Source organism: Toxotes jaculatrix, chromosome 16 (genome assembly GCF_017976425.1).
Source record: "Toxotes jaculatrix isolate fToxJac2 chromosome 16, fToxJac2.pri, whole genome shotgun sequence".
NCBI classification, from domain to species: Eukaryota; Metazoa; Chordata; class Actinopteri; family Toxotidae; genus Toxotes; species Toxotes jaculatrix.
The window spans coordinates 15,621,709-15,645,501 of record NC_054409.1 but is presented as its reverse complement, the minus strand read 5'-3'; the positions used below and the strand labels follow the sequence as shown (position 1 = coordinate 15,645,501).

The 23,793-nt window shown below is 39.7% G+C and overlaps 1 protein-coding gene across 1 annotated transcript in view; it reads right to left on the bottom strand.

The window, feature by feature from the left end:
* Positions 1 to 22,277, bottom strand: part of pdlim5b (PDZ and LIM domain 5b) — a 35,586-nt gene extending 13,309 nt beyond the window's left edge. The window contains exons 1-3 of the mRNA XM_041058442.1: positions 22,198 to 22,277; positions 16,465 to 16,570; positions 6,364 to 6,515 (exon numbers count right to left, since the gene is read on the bottom strand). Of these exons, the coding sequence (XP_040914376.1) occupies positions 6,364 to 6,515; positions 16,465 to 16,563 (251 nt within the window). The 5' untranslated portion in view covers positions 16,564 to 16,570; positions 22,198 to 22,277. The remainder of the gene's footprint in view (positions 1 to 6,363; positions 6,516 to 16,464; positions 16,571 to 22,197) is intronic.
* Between the last annotated feature and the right edge of the window lie 1,516 nt (positions 22,278 to 23,793).

Below are 23,793 nucleotides of genomic sequence, written 5' to 3'. Positions count from 1 at the left end.
TGTGCCCTATATTTGGTCCTAACATGCAGACAATGTGTCCCTTATTCCACATAAAAACAAAACACACAAAAAAAACAGACAGTGAGTCAGCAAGGCTGGTTCCGGACCATGAGGCACGGTATGTTCGCTGGCGTCCCTTCCTTTCTCTGCCATATTAGGAAAACAGTCAACAAACTCTCACGCGTTTCCTTTCTGACTGAGCTATAGCACAACAACTGGGCCTAGTGCTGGGCTATGACAGAGCCCCACCCTCCAACCAGATGTTGATGTCATCTATGCCCATACTTCCATTTACAGTTTCCACTTAGCAGTTCATATACAGTATGCTTATTTTCCAATTGGATCTGCTGTGCCAGGGAAAACAGTAAAACAGGGAAAACAGCAAAAGGTCTAAAGATCAGACAGCACATTCCATTACAAATAGGACACAGTCTACAATGAAGCAATGTGTATCTGCCATCAGTGGCCTAGAGAGGGGCAGCTGGGCGGATTCACTCTCTATCTGGCTTTTCCCAGAGCAAACTGAAAAAAAAACATTTGCTAAGGTGGTCCTGTGAACATCTGCTCCGCTCAGGCCCCTCGCTGCTGTCCTGCTCCCTGCCTAGCCGGACACACTTTTGTTCGGCTATCACAAAGAGACAAACATTGGGTGAGTGGGTGGGTGCAAGTCCGCATATTTGCACCCACACCATCAGAACTATATTACAGTATCATTTATGTTTCATGCATGAACCATTTTTATTGTCAAGGTTATTCAAAAGGCTTGATTCTCAATGAGAAAATCCACGAGTCCACAGGACGCACTACTGCAAATTCATGTGATTTCAGTACATAAACGCCTCCTAACATTTGTACTGTTTTTAAGAACTGCCATTTAGACAAAACAGAATAAGAAAAGGACTGTATTTTTCTCTAAAAACAAACGTGTAAAGAATGCATTGTCAATGCCTATATCTATGCTCATCTGTGCTTTTGCTTCATAGTTTCCTGAAGGGAAAACATGAAGAAAATAAAATATATAACATTTTACACTTAACGGTCATATCCTCTGTATCACAGTTATCTAATGTTAATTAAACTAAATTTATCCATAAATAAAAATCAGAGGAACGCAGTGCCGTTTGTGCTACTGTATGTGTTCACAGTACAGAGAAATATTGCCCCTATTGAAGACCGAGTCATGGCTTTGCTCAGCCTCAAACATGCTTCAGTTGGCTCCTTCTAATCTAATCAGGATGCCTTGTTTTATTAGATTACAGATGCAGGTATCTACAAGCTCTATTTATGGCCCAAGTTTCAACTATATACCTAAATAAAAGATAATAATTATATGGAAGATATATTTAAACATCAGATTAGCTTGACAGCAAACGACTACTTGGAAGGGGGGGGGGGGGTGTTGAGTGTGGTTTTCATCAGCATAGACTTCTCTGTGCACCCACTCTGTCTCTCTCTCTCTCTCTCTCTCACACACACACACACACACACACACGCTCCAGAATAAGAGAATGAGGAGGTTAACCAGAGAAATACGCCTCAGGGCAAGGCATACTGACGCATTTCCACCCTGCCTGTGTCTCTTTAAGCGCCAAGAGAAACAATCTGGCATATGGCACTTGAATGGATGATGGAGCAGCTAATAGACACAGCTTTCTCACCATACACACACATGCCTTACCAGCTTAACACAGTCACAAAGCCATTTTTTTCAACATGGAGGACAAATTGCTCAAACAAGTGTTGCCTTTCATTTTCCCTGTGCTGTTTTCTCTTCAGTTTCACAAGCAGTTTCTGAAGATTAAGACTTTAATGATGTCCTACAATAACCATCTGACTCCAAGAGACATCTGTCTCTGTCTCTTGCTTTATTCTCTGGCAACAGTTTTGTTTACTCTCATCATGTCAAAGCAGACTGAGAGGCAGAAGTGAGTGTGTGTGTGTGTATATATCACTATCTATTTTCACTATCTGTTTTCTCAGATTTACCACTGCATGAAAAATTGAGAACAAGCAGGAAGAAGTAGGAAAACAAAGAGAAAAAAAACTAAGGAAAGCAAAACAAAAACTCCAATAGAGGGATGTGGATTTAGAGGGTGTGGAAAATAACTTTTTTCAGTTTTTCTGTTTTTCTGTGCAGCCAACCTATCCGCTCAGTGGCAAAACTCACAGCTTGTCTCTGGCACAGGGCCTCTCCCATCTCTCCATGTTCCTCCTCTTCACATAGCTCCCTCATATTTACTAAGACTGAGCATCTTGGAGGAGGGAGTTTTGACATTTCATTGGAAAGTGTCAGAAAAGAAGGTTTAAAAAAAACAACAAAAAAAACGAAGCTACAGAAACGTGACTGCTGTTTCCAGAGTCAACGCTTACTCACATGTAACCGGACAGCCTGTTGCTGCTGTCAGTTGCCTGGATACCACACTAACATGTTTATTGCCCATATCTGTACACGTGTCAAGCAAGAACCATGTGCACTTGCCCATATCAACAGTCACATGCATCGTAGTGATAGAGGGTATTCATACCGTTCATCTCCATGTGCCTTGCCATGCCCTTCTCTGCACAGTACTGCTCCTCAATGTGTGAGTGATAACTCCCCGCACAAGTGTGCTTGTCTTGGCAAGTAAATTGTAGAATAAAATGTGAACCACAGGGCCAGACAGAAGATATTCAAATTTGCATTTAACTGCACAGAGTAATAGATGCTGCATCAAGAAAAGCCTGATGAATAAAGCAAGCAGGGAAATGAGGGAGTTCTTCTGGAGGTCAGAGTAGGAGGAGAAGATTGCATCCATGACAGAATAAACTGCAATTCTGTTTAATGTATTTTTTTAAATGCAGGTCCAACCAATGTAATAATCCCTCATCCTTTCTTACTTTTCTTCCAACCACCACACCACATCTGGCTAAGGCAGCCAGGAGTCAGTGGGGGTTCTGGGCTGCATTGGATTGCCCTCTGCTTCACCCTTTTATAACCATAGCATAAGACTTGTCTGGTGTACATTGGCCATGTATAAGAATATCTGTAGATTTAACCCACAGCTCCCTCGCTGATTTGTGTTTAGCTACAGTAAGTGGCCTGTGGGCTAAAAAAACATGTGTATCATATACAGCACTGTCTGTGTGTGGCACAGTCCAACCGTTATATTTAAAAACAATGTTGTAATTTTGGTAAATAAAATCTCAAGTTTAAAAAAAAAGCTTATGTAAAAGAAGAAGAGTGTGCCTGGAACGCCTATGTGTATTTTATTGATGTACAGGCATGTAACTTCTAACTGTCCTGCTCCCCCTGAAACAGCATGTGTTCTTTGCACACAAACACATACATAAAGCGGAAAACACATCCGAAACACTCATTTGCTGTGGGATATGATATGAATTCTTGTGTAAAACATCGGGATATGGTCAGATCGCCGAGCCTGCTGTGTTGATCTGTATTATCTTTGAGGTTTTGGAACCAGGTGCAGCCAGCCACAACCTCTGGGGAGTGGTGTTTCATTGCGGAGTGCTGCATATTTCAATGACAATAAATAAACATCAATTATCATACTTTCCTAGGACTACTTCCCACAGCTGCCTGGTGACTGTTAGCCGCTCAGCAACAAAATTTCCATGATGGCAGCACAAAAAGTGCCCATAAAATTCACAGATAACTGATGACCATATCAACTACAAGTATATATTTACAGGATGGAAGACATAATTTTGAAAAAGTAATTATCGCAAGCTTATAAGTCAGAAAGGACTGCATGAAACCTCCACTGAGCATGTTATTACTGTGTGAAATGTGGGACTGTGTTCAGTAGTCATTTCTGGAGTGGAACTCACTCTCAAACTGAAACTTTTCTACAACTTCTCTGCTCTGCTCAACAAAACTACTGCATTAGCTGAGGATAGTGAGTACTGTCGAAACTGAAGCTGTACTGCCTTGTCAAAATAAAAGGCTGAATCCAACACACAAACAGCCTGACCACACAAACCTGAACACTAAATACTTCTACTCTGGCAGTGATACTCTCCCAACAAACAATCACTGTTTTGACATCTCTTCCTGAGACCACAGTCTTGGAAGGGAAAACATAATTTCTCATAACAGGTCTTCGCTCATTCAGACTCATCTAGTCAGATCTGTTACGATTTACTGTATAGTGGAACAACAGGATGAGGAGGGAGTCCATTGCCTCTCTAATGAAAACATGTTTCCCCTCACCTAGCAACGGTGAAACAATTTATACATTTTGGCATCAATTATTGCAAGTGTCTTTTTGGCGAGACAAAATACAGAAAGACTGCATGATAATATCTAAATGGTTTTAATTGCATGTTTTTTTCTGTATGTTAACATTTCTAGTTATTGAATAAATGATGTGTGACAGTGTGTGACAATAAATTTATAACCATTTCCATTTTATGTCCTCTAGTTAATGTATAACTATGCTGTAGGTGTTATCTATTTTGGACTTTAATTATATGTATGATTCTAGTTTGAATAAACCATAGACATACTTCATTATCTAACCCCTGTTAGTGAAATCAGTGTAATACAGCATTAAGTATTAAGTCTCAAGTCAAATTTTAAAAGTGATTTTTATCTTTTTTTAATAAAAACTTTTAAACAAAAGAGGCCATGTGTGCAATATATACACTTGAGTGTTTCTGTGTCCCTGAATAAGGACATACAATATCAGCACCAACCAGCTTCAAGGAATAACACCAGAAGTGAAGAAAACTACAATCATGCATCATTTTTAACGAGGAGACCTTTGTTGTTCAGTGAGTGATTTTTGTTGTAGTTTACTTGTACTATGAGACCAGAATGTTTGATGTTTCATTGTGCATCCATTACCCACAGTAGATTACATGCAGCTGTGGGACAGCGCTATTTTAGGACTATTTTCCCACGATTAAAACGTAGGGGCTCCTTTCTCCTTTGATGTGGTGACAGAATGACAGGACATGCAAACCAGGCTTCTGAGTTTCTGTCAACATGTTTTACAGCTTGGAAAGTGTGCGTGCTTCGCCTCCATTTATTTGTGTCTGACACCAAAGTAACTCTTCTTTACACTTGCCGGCAGAAAAAGTACTGTGTTTGGTAAAGTGCTTGGCTTGAATTCAGGAGGAGAGATCACTCTGATTCATCCTTCCTTCTTAGTTTTTGTTCAAAATCCAGCCAAGGTGTTCATATAAGTGAAACTTTGGCCTTCTTATATATGGACTATAAAAGTTGTTTGGGGCATTTGCTAACTGAAACCATTCCTTGGTGGACAAATATAATAGCAACCTCAGCTGGATCCCTGCTTTCTTTTCTTTGAAGCATATATTAAGGACAAGGGGGCTTTAAGAGATTTCATTTAAAGTGCTCCTAATATTGCACTAGGATCATAATACACCCAAGGGTCTCAGAATACCAAGGTCTTCCTTTTTCTAATGACAGGAGCAGAGGAACAGTTGATTAACTCAGCATGATCAGATATAAACCAAAGCTGAAGCCTGATCTGATGACTTCTACAGAGTTTGTGCCATACATTGCACAGCCAAGAAGAACATGTGTAAATCATTAATTAAGAACTTCCCTGAAATAACACAGGATTCAGATGGTTCTTCATTTTTTTCAGTGACAGTGTAGCATTAATATGTAATATAGTCCCTTTCTAATAAGGTATTTAAGTCGAGACTTTTGGACATGTCCTTACTGGAGCTCAAAGGGCAGGATTTCTGATCTTGGGTCCAGAGTTCAACTGGAACTTAACTGTCAAGTCAACTGATCTGCATTAAATGTGTTGAATAAAGTCTAAAATGTGATGCTACAGTGTAAACTGTACCATTGTTCTATCCTAAAATGAACTTTTCAGAGCACAAAGGAATCACTATCAATCCAGTATCATGCTTCTGTAGCCAGTCAACTCTAATCATAACGCAGCTGATATGATATTTAAACCGATGCTATCATGCAAGCAACAACAAGCTTAAGCTCGTCTTTTTAACATTTCCAAACTCCCTGGGGGACCTCAAGGCCAAAGCATCTGTTGTGGCAGAACACAGAACTGTTTCAAATTAGCACAACAGGAGCTCATCTGTTTCAAATGATGAAAAGGCAAATTGAATTCGGCACAAATAAACCAAACCATTCATGGCAATCAACCTTTGCCGAAACAAACATCATTTTGTTTGTCAGGTCACTATCCTGTGAAAATTAGCTTCTAATACACATTACACAAGTTCCCCAAGTAGGCTTGAATGAACGCAGCTACTGTAGGCAAATCAACAAAAAAGACAATGTATGCATTCTATTGCTGAGCTAGAAAATTCATGTATTTCATTGTAGAAGGTGTGCGCTCATGAGTGTATGTGTGCAGCTGTTACCTCTGTAGAGTGAGGCTGAGATTGCCTGTGCAGGCCTTAATCTTGTTCTGGGCCTCGAGGTGATTCATACTGTCCGTGGAAATGCCATTAATGGAAAGAATGATGTCTCCGACACTCATCTTGGCTTGGTCTGCCTTGCCCCCCTCAGTCAGCTGCAATTAAACATGCAAATAGATAAGAAAACACAATCATTATGCACATATTTGCACCAGAGGAGAGCACTCACACAGCATTTAGTTACACCAACTCAAGCAATCGGCAACTTATGACATAGCAACTTTTTTGTCAAGAGCAAAAGGTTCATAAACACCTTTTACCTAATGTTTTTTCTGTCTTTACATTTGGAACTTCAGTTTAAATAAATGAAAAAGAGAAAATTCCTTCTATGAACTTTTGTTTTTATTTAATTCTTGTAATCACAAAGCATACCACTCTCCTTTCCGCTTCCCATCTTATGTAACCTTTACCAGATAAGATAGGCATCTCTTCACAGCATCAACATTACAACGTCCATGGGACAGGATTCTACATCCACCAAAACAATCTGCCCACTAAAAAGAAAAAAAAAAAAGGCCAAAACATTCCCACAACGATGACTCAAGTGACCACTGGCCACAAATCAAAAACACATGAAGTTCAAATTAAAACTGAGTGTGTGCAGTATATTTAAGTTACAAGTATATTATTCATTTAAGAAATACTTTGCAAATTTTCAGAGGGATAACCATTTAATAGTTGGTAGCTTTGAGTCTGGCTTAAAAGCTCAACGCTCTTAAACTGTCTATCTGCTACTGAGCAGAGTAAAGTATGGTTACAGTTCTTCAGGTTTTCCATCTCTTTCCACCATGCTGAGACAAGCATTTAACACACAGGAAGCAACGTAATAAAACCATGACAATGGGATGACTCTCTACCAGGTGTGGTGATCGACCAGTGATTACTCAAGGCCGTGCGCACCTCATCCATCACTCAGCGCACACTTACGCACTAAAACCTGTACAGCCATGCTGGCTGTGATCGTGCAGGGACAAAAGAAGAACTCTGTGTACTCGTTATCTTACGCTGGCTTTGTTATGATCACTTTTATGCCATCTCTAAGAACTCACGGTGCCTGAAGCACCTCAAGCATTTAAACAAAAATAAGGATATGGGAAGTGCTCCCATGTACGTTACAGTGGCAGCTCAGGGCAGGTCTATGTGTGTGCTGAGAGAGAGAAAAGTATAATGAAAAGTGAATGATGGAAGAAAGTGATTTTTGTCTCTTGACTCTACTGTCACAGATAAAACTGGGGATTAAATGTCAGATAATAGCTTCATTCTCCACCATTCACCATCTAAAAATCCATAATGAAATTCTATGAAACAATTAACTTTAAATGCCTGCAAAAGATTTTTCATTTTCCGTCATCTTCTGTCACCCAGACTTGAGAGCTGTTATTTATAGGAACATGCCCTGATTTAGACATAAACACAAAACAAGATATTCCCGCTCCCCACTCCGAAAGAATGTGTTGAGGTTAGGTAAATCTGAAAGACTTAAAAAAAAAAAAAAAAAGCTTTCCAATTAGACATAATGAATGTGCCATTGTGTTAACCCACATACTAACAAAATAGGGGAAAAGAGTGGGAGGGAAGGAGAGAAAGAATGAGGAAGTGACTGGAGGGGTGGCTGTGACTGACAAATTTCTCTGGAGTTGTGCTTGCTTTCCTTGCACCATTATCTAGTAAATCAGAAAGGGAAGTGCAGAACGGGTAATTTGCAAGTGATGCATGCATACCAACTTCTAGGAAACCTAGAAAAGTGCTACTCACAAAGGGCAGGGTACTCACTACACAGGCATGTACAAAGCTTCAACTAATCACTTGCTCACTCAGTGTCTGACACAGACCCACAGGCACACCTGTCATTTACTGAGTCCGTCCTGACTCATTTACTGTCAGTAAAATAACTAATTTCTTTTTATTATTGAGGCCAATAAAGAGAGTGTAAGCACTCTTCAGAGATCACTGGCATCTGCTGGCTCTGTCTTACTCTACTATAGAGCTCTAGAGGTCAACAGCAGAGAAAAGCTGATGAAGGGCTGTTGAATGAACATATCCCTGGGACATGTCTCTCCATTTCTCAGTGTCTCCCTCTCTGGATGTCTATGTATATTAGAGGGAAAGAGAGAGAGTGAAAAGGATATCTGAAGTTCTCTCCTTGTAGGGATGTGAGAAAGAAAAGACAGTGCTACATAGCTCTACATATGGTAATTCCTCAAAAATGTACTATTTCTAGAGGTGAAGAGAGGACCCTTGTAACCTTCTCAGGATAAAAATCTGTGTTTTTATATGTGGTTAGCAATGTTTAATGCTTTAGTCTGCAGCAGACAGAGAGCACTTTATACATCCCAACGTCTTTCAGTCAAACGCTGCCTTTCTCACACAGATACAAAACAAATAGATGTTACAGTAAGAATCCCTGGCATCTGCAGTCCATAAATATAAATCAAGAGAGGTCTGAGGCCCTCGTGATAGAGGGCAAATATGTAATGAACAAATTCTTTGGCGGTGCTTCTCCAGCTCTCTCAAGAGAGCTGGATTTTTAAGCAATGTGCTTTTATCAGACTGTCAACAACATTGTATTGTGTAATTTGTGCATTCAAATTTTGTAAAACACAAGTTACAAGTTAAATATAAAAAAAATCAATTAAAAAAAATAATCAAAGGGAATTTCACACTGCATGAATGAAAACAGCTTTAATTTTAAAGAGTAAAAAGGCTGCTAGAGGGCTTTGTGTTTGCTTAGCAGATGAGAAAGATGTTGAATGAAGTGTCTTTCCAACTGTGTTTACATGAATGGGTTTCCAGCCACATAATGGTGTGGCTGCTGTGCTGCAATGGTCCTCTCCACACTGCTGGTTTTACTGCTGTGCAGTTACTGGTAATGACTGGTTGTTCCACACTCCACATGTAAGTGCCTCTGGTTCTACAACTATTACTTTAATACAGCATATTTCACAATACATGGCAGATCGATCTGAGGGCTTATGGAAAATCCTATAGTACAATGGATATGATGATATGACTAGCTAAAAAAGAAAACGGTTCTTAATTCAGTTCTGGAACAAATGTCTTTGTGGAAGAACTCTATCTCTGTCTGACTGTAAAGAAGTTGAGAGAGTGTAGAGAGATGTTGTACTGGACTATGAAAACACAGGAAGCAGAAAAATTAGCAGTCTATTCTTCCACGTGTCTTCAATCCATCTGCTATACAGCTATAATCAAATACAGTCATCAAAGCAAATAATGAAAGAAGAATAAGGTTCATTCAATATACTGTTCAGATGCATGTTTACTCACCAATTAACTTATCCTTAAAGGGGCAATAATTTAAAGGACTCTATAAGATTCATTATTGGCAAGAACAGGACACAGAGATTCTGTTTAGAGAGAAAGCAGTTGATGTGGCTAGATTTATGACATACAGTGCCTCTCCAGAGAAAATCTCAGTTCAGTTCAGTAACCTGTTGCCAAAACTCCACTGATTTACAGTACAGCGTTACATCAAACATTTTAAATTTCACACAACCTCTCTCTTTATGAAAGAAGAAGAGAGACAGTACTTCTATTTACAGTACATCCTTTAAAACCGGACACGTTTAGGGTAAGGTAATTCCTGTCTTCTGTGAAATTATGGAGTAAGGAAGAGGGTTGTGGTCATTTCACATTTGAGAAGTCATGTTACAGGAAACGTCTTGCGGTGGGGGCTGAAGGCCTGTGAGATGCATGTCATGTCTGTGTAGGGTAGACTAAGATGGAGGACCTTATATGGAAAAGACTTGGGTCTAACATTATGTCATCACAAACACACAAGGGGTTTGTTTTTGGTCCAACAAATTCAATATGTCTGAAAATCGGACTGATGACTTTGAAACGTCTCTTAATTTTGAAGCTCACCACAAAGTATCGTGTTCTCCTTTGGGGAGGCAGGACTGTGTGCCTTTAACCTGTAAAGCTCATCAAAATTGAAACCCTTTACCCTGCAGAATCTCTGGGATGAATCTGTCAAGAGAACACTAGACAGCACAGCGCAAAGCAACCTGCTGGGCTAGCACAAGCAGAAGCCATAAAGTGCAGTATACTGTCAAGAGGCTAGGAGTCTTCTCTTTTACACCTGCACACCTGCAACGCTTTGCACAAAGTGTTTCAACAGTAAAGAGGAACAGAGATGAGAAGCGTACATTTATGGAGGAGACAGCACTTGGGAGGGGACAAAATAGCAAGTATTCTTTTCCTCCAAGACAAACATCCCAATTAAGCGCACTTGAACAGGGGTAGACCGGTGGTTGTCATGGTTTGACCCCTGTCTTTTACTACATCAATCAGGCTGCTGGAACACACGAGATGCCAGGCAGACCTACACAGGAGCGCTTAGTCAAATCACCATGACAACACAAACAAAACAGCACAAAACAGAGCCAAGTCCACACTGAATACTGAATGCGCTTTAGTCGGGTCAGAGACAAACCTGGCTGACTAGCGCTGTTAAGGCCCATGATATGAAAGGGCTTTTAGACATGGTGGGGCCTGAGCCAAGTGCCAGTGCTGGTTTCTAACTCCACCCATGGTTCATTCAACTCTCCTGCAGGCTTTTAGCCTGGGCTTTTTGGCTTTCTACCAAACAAAATGGCAAGATAATTATTACGTTTCAGCTACTGTCTGAATGGCAATCTGTTCTGGTGGTATAGTGCATTAAGGACTACACGGACACAAAAAGATTGCCACAGGTTAAATCTCACATGCTGTTTCTCTGCTTTCTAGCAGCTAAGACAACATTACTCACAAAGGCACTTGAATACTAACAGATACTAGGAATGGGAGATGATGATTTTCACCTTCAGTGACTGTGGTAAACTTTAAATGGGCTGACTTTATTTGCATCTAGAGAGTTGTGCAAAACACTTTACAATGCTTTATATCACGGGATGGCTGTTATCAAGCATGAGTGACTATCACTGTTATTACTGTCACACAGCAATAATTGTGGGTTGCAGTCCAAACTGCAACCATGAAGACAGATCACATGCAGGGCTTTATGTGTCTTTGAATTTATACCATATGGGCACATTTTACTCTATGGAGCAAACAGAGTGGATTGTGCCTTTAAATTTATTCCATTTAAAGGAAATAGTGTGAGTGATCTAAATCAAAATCAAGTGATAGCTTAGTTATTCTTTATAGCTCTGCCATATAGCATTAAGCAGATTAAAAGCAGATGCCCCAGTAAAACTCTAGACGGACACCAGGGAGATCATACCAGGATCAAACACATACTGCAGATAACATTTTTCTACTAAACCCATATGTAACCTGAACACATCTTTAGGACCCTGCACAGAATCACAGGTAATTGAAAAGAGACCTGTGAAGTGTATATTCATAAACCTGATTAAAAAAAAATGGACAGATTTAACTGGTTTCTATTAAAATTCAGTTTCATGCTCAGGAGATTTTAATATAAGAGACAGATAAAGAAATACTGACAAAATGTTTGGCAGCTATGTAGCACAGACTACAAGCTATCTGTCTCACTGGTTTCCCGAAATGCCAGGGGAGGTTTTCACGGCTCGATTTTATTTTTTCTGGATCTGAGCTGAACCAAATGTTAGGGCTCAATGTCAGACCGAGAGAGCCAGATAATTCTTAATCCAAAGAGCTTTACAATATAAATATAAATGTTGATGCATGACAAGGTGTCAGAAGCACTATAATATGTGTTGTGAGGTGTTACATGATATCTAGGAGTTCCTGTACATCATAAACTTTAAGACAATGTCCATCAATAAGCGCATATTCTAAACTGCAGATATTTTAAGTGTGAAATTACAATTCTTTATTCTTTTTTTTTCTTTTTACGCTATTGCTCTACAAATCTAATTTGATTACGCTTCTTAAAATAGTATGCAGTGCGGTGCGGAGAGGAAATTAAACTGCAGATGTGGTTAGCTTTTCAAGTTTGGTATATGATGGATTTAAAGCACTGTAAGAGGTTTATAAAAAAGTGCCACAAAGAGGAATGGTTGGTCAGTAAAGGATATGTTAACTGTCAGATTTAAGAACACACTGAAGGGTGTTACAAATTAAATTAAATTTGCAATGCTTGTCATACAAACTGCAGTTGTCCTATTTTCTTAGTGGAGCCCATGAAGCATAAATCATGCAGGTTTTTGGACCACTCAGCTCTAATAATTAATAATTGATGAATTTCTAAGTCATCAATACAATACATACTATTATTTTATCTTAATTCACACAAAAATGGCATCAGTATTATTATTATTAAATGATCATTATTATTATCATATAAGATAATCCTCTACTGGATCGTCCTAAATGCGCAAGAACAGGATTTACCACTAATGTTGACGTGGGTTGTTCAGATACACATCATCAAATTCCTCTTCTGCAGGAGTGAAAGTAGCCTCGCCACATAAATAAAGGTGGTGCAAAAGATCACATCTGGAGATACAGGGCCTACTGCAAACACAGAGCTAAAATTAGCTTGCATAATGTTCTCTCAAAGTATCACATGCCACAAAAACAACAAACAAAAGGATATGAAAGATAAGAGGGGGAAGTGAGGGGTCAATGGAAAAACAGAGAAAAATTTCACAGTGCTGACCTCCTACTGACCTACAATAACCAGACATGACAGACACAGACGTGCATAGTAGGGCTACTGTTTTTACAGATTTTACAACTTTTTATAAGTAATGCTATAATAGTACTCCCACTCAAATTAATAGAATTTTGAGCGGGAGTCTTTCTATGTGGAAGCCTGTCAAGAAATTCCTAAAAAGGAGCTGGAACAACCACAGACAATGAGGATGGAAAGAGTCTGGAGGAGCAGGAACACAGACACCCACACACATAAATATACATAACAGGGCCCTTCCTCCGTAAGTCATCCATACACTATTGGGTGGTCTCACTTTTAACTGCAGTCTTAAACACAGAATTAACATATTGAATAAACAGAAACATATTGTTCACTCACTCACTGATCCTGCTAGTTTTTACAGAATGTTTCATGCTAACATCTCTAATACATAAGCATTTCTATTATACAGTGCAATACGATCCAAGTCAAAATGCCTGCGACAAATGATTCACTGAGAGAATTTCACGCTGTTAGGTTGGTGTTTATTAAGGCCCTAATTTGTTGTGTCCTTATGAGGACTTTTGTGTGGCTATTTATACACCGAACTCAACATCACAAAATACATATGGTTTATAGTGCAGAATGCACTATTTTGATTTAGTGTTATTACAACAGCCAAAGACAAATATTCCTAAAAAAGGCATGAGGATAACTGGCTGTGGTTGTCTTGTGAGCAACCAGCCTCACATTCTGTACATAATCTTCGGATCAGTTACATATGGGAAGCATATGTAAAGTCATTACATCATTATTCCACGGCAATCGCAATCCATCTCAGCAAAAATAAATAGAAACTTTAATGTAATAGCAACAGATGTTTATTCTTTACTGCAAAGTCAGTCTATTTAACATTGTGGGTGTCTAATGAACCTTAAAATAGACTTGTGGTGTACTCAATTTTCTACTCATTCACCTAATGACGGAAGTAGAGTAAACTGTTGGCAGATGTTTCCATATATGTACCCTCTACTCACTAACTCTTCCCTTTATAAATACAGTTAGTGTAACCTAGATCATAGATACAGTAATCATTACAGATCACTGAGATGGAGTGATAATATATCTGACATTTGTCATATTTAGGAAAATACATCTAATGCATCTAAACAGATATATACATCTTTCAGCTTTAATACAACAACATGCGCTGTGTTGACTGTGCCTTATGTCGCAGTAGAATTCTAAAATAAAGACAAAGGGAAAATTTGTCCCTGGCGCCTGGACAATAACTAGAAATCTGAGCCATTCACTGGTCACACGCAGGGATGAAAATATGTCACAGGAATGACACTAACCAATAATATGAGAGTCATGTTGCCTCACTCTGCAGTACTTGTGGCATGCTCCAGACCACTGATGACTCAATAAAGGACTGCTGGTGGACACAGGAGGTATTCAGCACTTTTATGGCCCAGAGTTACCCACCACCATAACCCACAAAAAAAACAAAACAACAAAAAAAGGTCTCGTCAAAAGTACCATATTACATGCAAAGTGTTTGTCAGTTTTTTTGGACACCTTTCCCAACACCTGTCTCATATTGCTTTAAACAGCCTCACAAATATCACAGTCAAGGGTCATCTGCTTTCACTTTTTCCTTTGAGTTTTCTCCATCAGTGTGAACCATGTATCAACTGAAAATTCACAATTTCTTACGACTTCTGTGTGACATTAGTGTCAGCGCCCTGTTGTTTTAGTATTTGACCTTTTAGAATTTGAAGTGAAACTGCATTTGGCTGCTGAAAATTTTGAGCAGATGTGTTTTTTCAATGGTCGACGCCGAAGTTGAAAGGGAAGCAGAGGCAAATGGCTAAGCTGATGCTGATTTTGCTTTTATCTTCCCCTCTGGAAAGGTTTGGAGTTTTTCTATTTGTATACATTTTTATATCTGAAGGTACTTCAATATCTAATCAGGGGGAAAGTTTGGAGGTCTTTCATTTTTGAATTGTTTTTGAGATATGATGACAAGATGTGTACTGACAGTTACATGCCGCTATGACAAAATAATGTCCCACGCACCATTATTATCATAGTGGCAAGGCCTAAAAATAGTCTGAGCAGCTATGCTGGCCTTTTCAAACTCTTTAGAGCAGGGGTGTCAAACCTGTCCACAAAGGGCCGGTGTGGCTGCAGGTTTTTGTTCCAACCAATGAAGAGCACACAGTTTGACCAATCAACTGTCTGAAGACTGAGATCAGTTGATTAAATGAGTCAAGTCTGGTGTGCTGCTGCTTGGTTGGAACAAAAACCTGCAGCCACACCGGCCCTTTGTGGACAGGTTTGACACCCCTGCTTTAGAGAGACTATGTCCTAACACTGATGGTAAACTTTCCACTTGAGAAAAGTCACTACTCCTCTGTCAACAAATAACTTTCAAAATCTTGTAACTGATCCTGCCAGCAACAAATAAACAGAGTCACTGACCTTGGTCATGACACTGAGATTACAATTACATAACAGGAAGCAGCAGGAACTGAATAACACTGCTCATTCTACAGCAGCAGTTATTTTCAAAGCAGAGACCCCATCGGTAGAAGACCAGCTGCCTATTTCTAATCCTGTTTGACAAGAAGCATGTTTGTATAATTGAAACGCTTCAAACACCCTTGAGTAGTAACAGACTAACTCTTGACAGACCAATAGTACACCACACTGCACTTCCTTAAATTTATGCAGGAATTTCAGTGTTTTACACAGAATACCCTTGCACCATAAACATAAACACTGTAACTATGTATAGGCTGAGGCTGGACCTTTCACATAAACAGCCCTTCTAGCGAACCTTCTCTCAGCTCGGGGCTCAGCAGGACCTGGTCGGCCCACTCGGAATTTATGTGGCCAAACGTCCTAAATAGTTATTACAGAACCAACGCGGCTTTCTAGAGTTTCAGTCTAATGGGCCATTTAAGGACAGGTTCTGATGCTTCCACTGCAGACCCAGTTCACATTGTCTCCTGTGTCTCGCATCGGGAATAACGCCAGGGAGAAAGGCCAGGACACTTAGCACTATCCCTCATCTGAATGACCAAAGTGACAGCAGCCGTTAACAGCCATTGTTTAATCATCCAAATATATCCCGAATGGCCAGCATACAAATTCAAGGGAGTGTTTTAAAAATTGACGGATGTTGTGATTATGGCTCAGGTATGTAACATTATTATGACAATAATCAGAGCCTTGACAGGAGATAGGTGAAGACCATGGGGGACCCAGTAACAGGGGCCATGAACTGTTAGAAAAGGTGTCTAAATCCAGCACTGAGTGTCTCACAGGAGATGAATGGCACACACACTTCATCACTGACTAGGCAAATGGCATAGTGAGCATGAATAGCATTCCTCAGAGGTGACTGTCATGAAGTGAAGGGTACATAAGTAGTGTGTGTGTGTTCCACTCACCCGTGAGATGGTGAGAGGCAAACAGAAGTCCTTCCCTCCTTGCAGTCTGAAGCCCCAGGGGGCAGGACCAGCCAGGGAGACGCTGTAGCTGCTGCTCATGATTCACCTGGAGACGGAACAACAGAGATTTTACACTTGATTATGCATGAATCCATATTAATAGGGATATAATCCCACAAGAGACAGATTCCAAACTGACAGGGCAAATATTTCAGGTACTCGAGAATACAAAGGTAAAGAGGATAGTAACAAGAAAAAAAGAAGCAACAGGTTATTTAAGACTTATGGGCAGCCAATAACTGACATTTAGAAAAGATTACTATTCAAGGTAGAGCACTGTAAATTGTATATTCTGCTGAGCCCAAACAGATGCAATACACTGATGAATCTATAGTATGTCACTGCTTATTTTCCCATCACTGTGGGCTGTAACAATAAGCTTGCTTCTGAAACACTGTGAAGAATGTTCACTCTTTCCTATCTGTCATACAATAATACCTCACCAGATGTGTTGGGGCTATACTGTCAAAGTCTTGCGGCTTGTCTAAATTCTACCATACTGAAGCTATTTAAATTCAAGTGTAACATTCTATTAATAGTCCTCTTCTGAAGCTGCTAGCGCTCTGCTGACAGCTTTAGAGCATGTCTCAGGTCCTAGTCCTAATACCATACGCAATGGGAGTAATAGTGAGCCTGTAATATATTGTATACAGTAAATCCTCTCAGGCGCTGGACAGATACTCTGAACTGGCAAATAAAGAAGTAAGAGATCATTTATAATGAGGTGCAATTGCAGTATTTAATATGCAACAGGAAGTCAAAGAACATTGCAATGAGAGAGTGTTAAAATCTTTTCATGCACACATCAGAATGGATAACCCAACAGTGTCATGACCATTTGTCAAAAATGTTAAATAAAAGCATCCTCCCATTTTCACTGAGCATCTGGACTTTTTAGGAAAAACTCAAAAAACCCTTAGAGAGAAAATAAATATTGAATGGTGCTGATGAATATCCTCTAATGTCCTCTATTGAATCGGAAATTTGACGTGCAATAACCCACACTACTTTAAAAAAAAAGAAAGGAAAAAAGGAAAAGTCAGAAATACGAGACAAGGATTGAAATATGAGGCTTTGTTTGTTTACCTAAAAAGAATCTCAGATCAGTGACTCTGGGGGTAAACTTTAGACCTATCATCTCAGTGCCCTGTGTCTGAACCCACAGCTGAAAAATATGTGCAGAAAAAAACAACATTCAGATATGGATGAGAATAGCTACTGAATCCCAGCCTATCGTTAATAAATACTGGCACAGTTTTACACAAATCAAACCAAATGAAATATAATCATACTGTCCTTACAGCACATGGGGTTAAACAAACAAACCCGAGGCAAGTGAATCATTTTGAAAGGACATCAAAAAGGAGGCACTGGAAGGCAAAGGCATCATTTCTCCTTTTTTCCAAAAGACTGAGATTTCATCTTCGTAGTCAACAGTCCTGTGCCTGTATCATCCTTAACACATTCCTGGGGCTTAGAAATAGTGATTCAGAGATAGAAACCTTTTTAGAAAGTGACCAGTGTGCATTCGCGTTTTGCTAAAATCTGTTAAATTTGAGTAACAGAGTGAGCACTGGCCTTCCCTCAGACAACTGCAGTGCTGCTGGGCCAGCATAGGCACAGAGTAAAGACAAGACACACCCTGGATGGCTAGAGACTTGTTAGAGCTCAGCTTCACTTCACTGCCAGCTCAGTCTGCCTTGCACTGCAACAATTTTTAACAACTCAATGGCTAAATGTACCATCACCTACATTACCTCATGGGTGGATACAAATACCATAACCTTATTATACACGAGTGCATGCAAATTAAATGGACAGTTCCAAAAGTGAGACACAGCAAAGTAAAATTCACCGTAAAATTGTGCCGTAAAATATTGCATGCGCTATTGAGTTTCACTGGTTTAAGCCCTGCCTGTCATGCATTCCACTTCCCTTGAAAAAAGTTGAAGCTGCAGGTTATTTATTATAAGCGAGACTGAAGTTAAGTGCAGTCACATGCTAAAATTTAGGGCGTTACCAAATTTATTAGGTTGGTGACTGGGGAAATTGGTATACCATATTTGCACGATACACTTGACTTTCTAGGGAAAGACAGAGTGTGGTGTGGGCATTCAGCTAACATGCTGCAGTGAATCTGTCTGTGTGCCTGTTGCCTCTGTGCACAGGTTCAGAAAAATCACTGATCATGTGGAATTATATCACATCTGCCCAGCCCAACAGGAAGGGCGGATGTTGACATGAAAACATGACATCAAAGGCTAACCCACAAGTGCTACATGTACTATATTGCAATTAGAAGGAAAAGCTGAGTCTGACTTTGCACCGACGGATGCATTGTTCAGCAACTGAGAATCAGACAAAAAGCTAAGACTTATACTTTATAGTTTAGATTTCTAGAATAGACTTATAGTTTTGATGTTATGAATTTAAGGTCTGGTGTTTCTACTGATCAAATTGGAAGAGATGGTAAGGGAAACTGGGGGTGAACAGAGGAACTTCAGAAGCTATCCACCGGTGCTTAAATTTGATTTTTAATGAGTTGTAATGCTGATGCCAGAAGTGTGATTATCTGCTCTTTTTTCTGGATTAGGTGAACTTTTGCCAAGTACATAAGCCTCTGGCTGGAGGAACATGTGTGAATGTGACTTCTTAAATGAAGAAACTGAATGTTTCAATCTCTGCCATAACAAGAAGCCTATTATTTATATATGTGTGTGTGTGTGTGTGTGTGTGTGTGTGTGTATATTCACAAATACTCAGGTGTGCTGAGCAGTGCAGTGAATACATACTTTTCTGATGAATATTTCATGAATAATAATGCCTTGTCATCCCAGAGGCATGTCATTTTGAGATTGTAAGTCATGTTACCGCCGCAGATTCCCTCAGGGACATTGCACCACCTGCTGTAGCCCGTCACCTGATCAGTTGTACAAGACACAAATCAAATCAGAGGGTCTGCCTACACACTGTCTCATCATCACGGCTGGAGGGGAACAGGCTCTTCAAAGAAGAGAAGCCATAAAAGGGTGTGGGGAGTTAGGGAGAAGATAGGAAATGACATGTGAAAGCGAAAGGGAGGGGCTGAACACCTGGAAAGCACAGGGTAGCATAAATAGCTATACCATTTATACTATGCACTTTCACAAACTAATGCACCCAAACACAAATACACGCACACATGCAAAATAGGCAAGTCTAAAATGAAACAGCAACCAATCGAAGACAGCTGTCTCCTTCTTCAAGGTGACCTAGAGTTGAGGTGAGCCAAGAAGAAATTACAAGGCCTACACCAATATAATTTTTCATATACTGTCACCAAGAATTCAACCCATGCACTTACCAAATTGTAGCTTTGAGAAACATCCTTGTATAACAGAGTTTAGAATGCATGAAGACATATTTATATTAAAGGTTTTTGATATTTGGTGCTACTCAGTGCACCTAAACTCCTCAACAATGCTTCAAAAACATAGTCATAAAAGCTGCTGATGTCCTAACCACAAAATAAGGAACTCAACCACATCTTTCACACTGTTGCAAGCTTTGTTTACCATTTCATTTGAGTCCACACCTCTGAACCATCGATGCTGACAGTTACTCAATCTTCTGAAGTGACACAAGACACAATGGACATAAATACTGTGAGCTTTATGCAACACTCTTTGACCCAAAAGTCATGGCTTGAGGACACACTCCCATTGCTTAAAAACAACCCTCGAGGAATACGCAGCATCAAATTGCTCTGTTACAGCTATGTCCGTTATTCACAACACATTCCTTCAGTATTAGATTTCACAGCCAACTGGGACATCTCTGTAAAGGCACATAATATGTTGGTAAAAAGCAAATTGTTGAATGTGGATCACACTCATTCACACAAGTCATGCTAGACTCGCATATCAGGAGCATTTCATTTCCTAATATGGAGAGAACAAACATTAGGCTCATCTCATGTCACTGCCTGTTTTGCAATCTCTAATGATATCATGCATAGACATGAGCAGACACACCTTTTAGTGTTCCCAGACAAAAGGAAAACAGTTGAGCTCTGCACAAATATTTTATCAGCAGCACCCACATGAACCCTTCTCTAGGCTAGTTAGAGCATAATTCTGTTTGTTTTTTTTTTGTTGTTTTTTTTCCCCTTGGGCCTTAGTTCCTGTCATAATGGTGCTTTATTGTGCTAAATATTTCAGCACACTCACGCCAAAAACAAGATTAAAACACCATCATTTCAGCAACGCACATTTGAGACCTGCTGACCAAGTTCTCTACTGTCTCAGACTTTCATGTGTTCTCGTAGTAGATGTTATTTTAATTTATTTAGTAGGCAGAACATCCAAACAGTCTGATACTCTTTCTGCAAATTAATAGAAGAATATGAAATGCTGAATTTTTTTTAGATATTTGTGCTCAAATCTGGGGTAATTTCGTGGTCATGGTTGAAGAAGAAAAGCCTTCTCAAAAGATTAAAGCTCCCCTCACAGTAGAAAGGTTTATTTTTAAAATTGGAAATCAAACACAAGTCATCAGAGCTAAATGCTTAGAATACTGAGAAGAAAAAAATGTTGGTGAAGTTTGGTGAACACAGCGTGTCTGATTTGTCGCTTCACCGTTTCAGATGTCATGCTCATTTCACAATGCTTCAGGAGACAATGGTGCTGGTGACATCATGGCAGGACATGTTGACTCACAGAGCAGAGTACATTTTAACAATGTACTGTGTGCTCACCCCACCACTGCCACTGCCACCCCACACACACACACCCCTCTACCCCCCACAGTCCTGTACTAACTAGTGTACTGTCTATGAAAACAAAGTTTGCATCACATTTATTATATTTTATTTCTCACTATTAAAATAAGTTAGATTTTTTGATAAATAAATAAATGACTAAAGATTTGCCATTCGTGTTAAACAACACCATATTTAAGCATAAAAAATGCTGTTTGAAATATAACCTTCAATATCCTTGGCCTACACAGCGTCACGTGGGACAACTTGTCCCAGCCTGACTTTTATACAAGTGCTTATTACACATGTTTGGTCTAAAGCAACAGTTAACCCCTGTGTCCCCTGTCGCAAAAAAAAAAAAACTTGGTTGCTCTATGACAAAATCCCAGCATTTCAACTGCTTCCTTTTAAATCACCTCAGCCGTTTTACCTCGCAGAGCATTAATCTGGACCGTTAAATATAATATTAACTTTTCGAGGTAATACCATAATGCTTTAACTCCAGCTGTTGTCATGGGACAAAGCAGTAATTGCCCTAGTAATTGGTCACTCATGCTTATTTTGGAGAACTCACAGCCGTAAGTCGTCGGTACGGTCCGGCACTGCTAAATTTTCTCACGGAAAGGGAACGTTAATTTGTCTTAGGTTGCCAGAGTGGGTGTGACACAAAACACATGTCCGACATAATTACTGCATTTTTGTAACAGACCTTCAGCCAAGCGGTTAAAAGCTTAAAAGCCAAGTCAGTAAAACAAACATGTAACTCCAGCACCAGCCTATAACTTTGTATTTTTAGAGAAGTTACAGCCGAGTAAAGTTTCGTTAATATGTTCTAAACTGCAACTTTGTCACAAGACCGTAACCTAAAGCAGTAAAATAATCCGGTAACACGGGCGGTAACTTTCACTGGGTCAGGTGTGCGGTGCAGTGCTCACCTTGCTTGTATGAAGCCGGGTTCAGAGAGTGGGAAGCGTGACTGTGGTCCGTCGGTTGTCAGTTTCGAAGTGAACTGGACTGAGCGGAATTGCAACTTCCGCATATAAGCCAACCCCCCCGATCTGGCTGCCGGTGGGAGGGTTCACTGCGCCGTGTGCGAGGTTGTTGGTTGGAAGCGACACAGCAGCAGGCACGCACACGTAAAACGTGCGACAGTACAGGTGAGGTGCAGGGTAGCAGTCTGACACCTTCAAAACCACCTTTAACATGTAAGGAAGCTCGTCCTCCAGAGACAAATGATAAAACAAACAATGCAAAATATGCAAAAAGGACCAAAATTCATCACCTATCAGAAATCTAGTGAACCCTCCCAGCTGCCCACCAAAATAATTGTGGTGAAATTAAATAACTTCATTCTACGGAGCCCCAGTTTGTGCCTCCTTTTCTAATGTTCAACTGTTTTCAAACACTGAAAAAAACCACACAGAGTGTTTGGCCACATTATTACTGTTTTGACAACATTTTCTTTGAAAAATGATACTTAGAGCTGGGACAAAATGTATGTCCTGGGCTGAACAGTGAATACTGTTATAAAGCATAGGAAAGTGTGATTACTTCAGATACATTAAGTTGATATTATTACTCCATTTTTGTTGTTGGATGTCTTGCTTTTGTCGGGACTAGTTGACTATCCATACAAGCTCTTAAAGTGGCCATTTTCACAACTGATAAACTCTTGGCTTGTGCTACCTGGTGATGGAAACTCTGCTGATGTTTACCCTGGATTGGATTAATCTTACACTAAAATCAAGGAGTTTAAAATGTTCTCACTGGTATTTTTGAGTCAAGGAAAGTGATGTAATTCAAGTAAGGAAGCAATTTGTCAGTGGTCATGAATATATTAAGAAAATATGTGTGTGATGTGAGGAAAGAAATATTTAAACATGTGACATGGCATCAGCTTGCCTTGTTGCATCAATGGACATCTGCTTTCCACTGTAAACAGGTCAGATAAATAAAATGCCATCCTATTGTGCTGGCTTTTTAAACCACCAACAGATCAAATCAATGTGTTGGTGTGAAAATAAAAAAAAATTGTAGGTGAAATACAAAAGACATCAGTTACTCCTTTGGAGTTATTTGGAGTATTTTGACACTGACGTAGCATATTTTGTATTTATAGGTGTTTAATCACATACAGTATGTCACACGTTCACAACAGAATACCACAAAAATTATTTTCAACCATGTGTTTTAGGATTTGCATTTGTGTTCTTACTCCCTGTAATGCTATTACATCCCTGCTCACTATTAATTTAGTTACTGTGATAACAGTGACTGAGGGGCAGGTTTAGTGTTTTCACTGATTTTAGTGGGACAGTGTTGGCATGCCCTCTAGTGGTCAGCTAAGGAAGTGCATTCTTCACAGTTCGTGCACATACTTTAGGCTTAAAAGTAACCATGCAATTAGTGGTTGGCAGGAAGTTTATTGTTTATCCTGCCTTCTTCCTTTAGTGGGCAGGACCATACCTAAACATTTGTCACTCATCTTGTCTTGTTATGTTGTTTATAAAGGCCTGAAAATGACAGGCAGC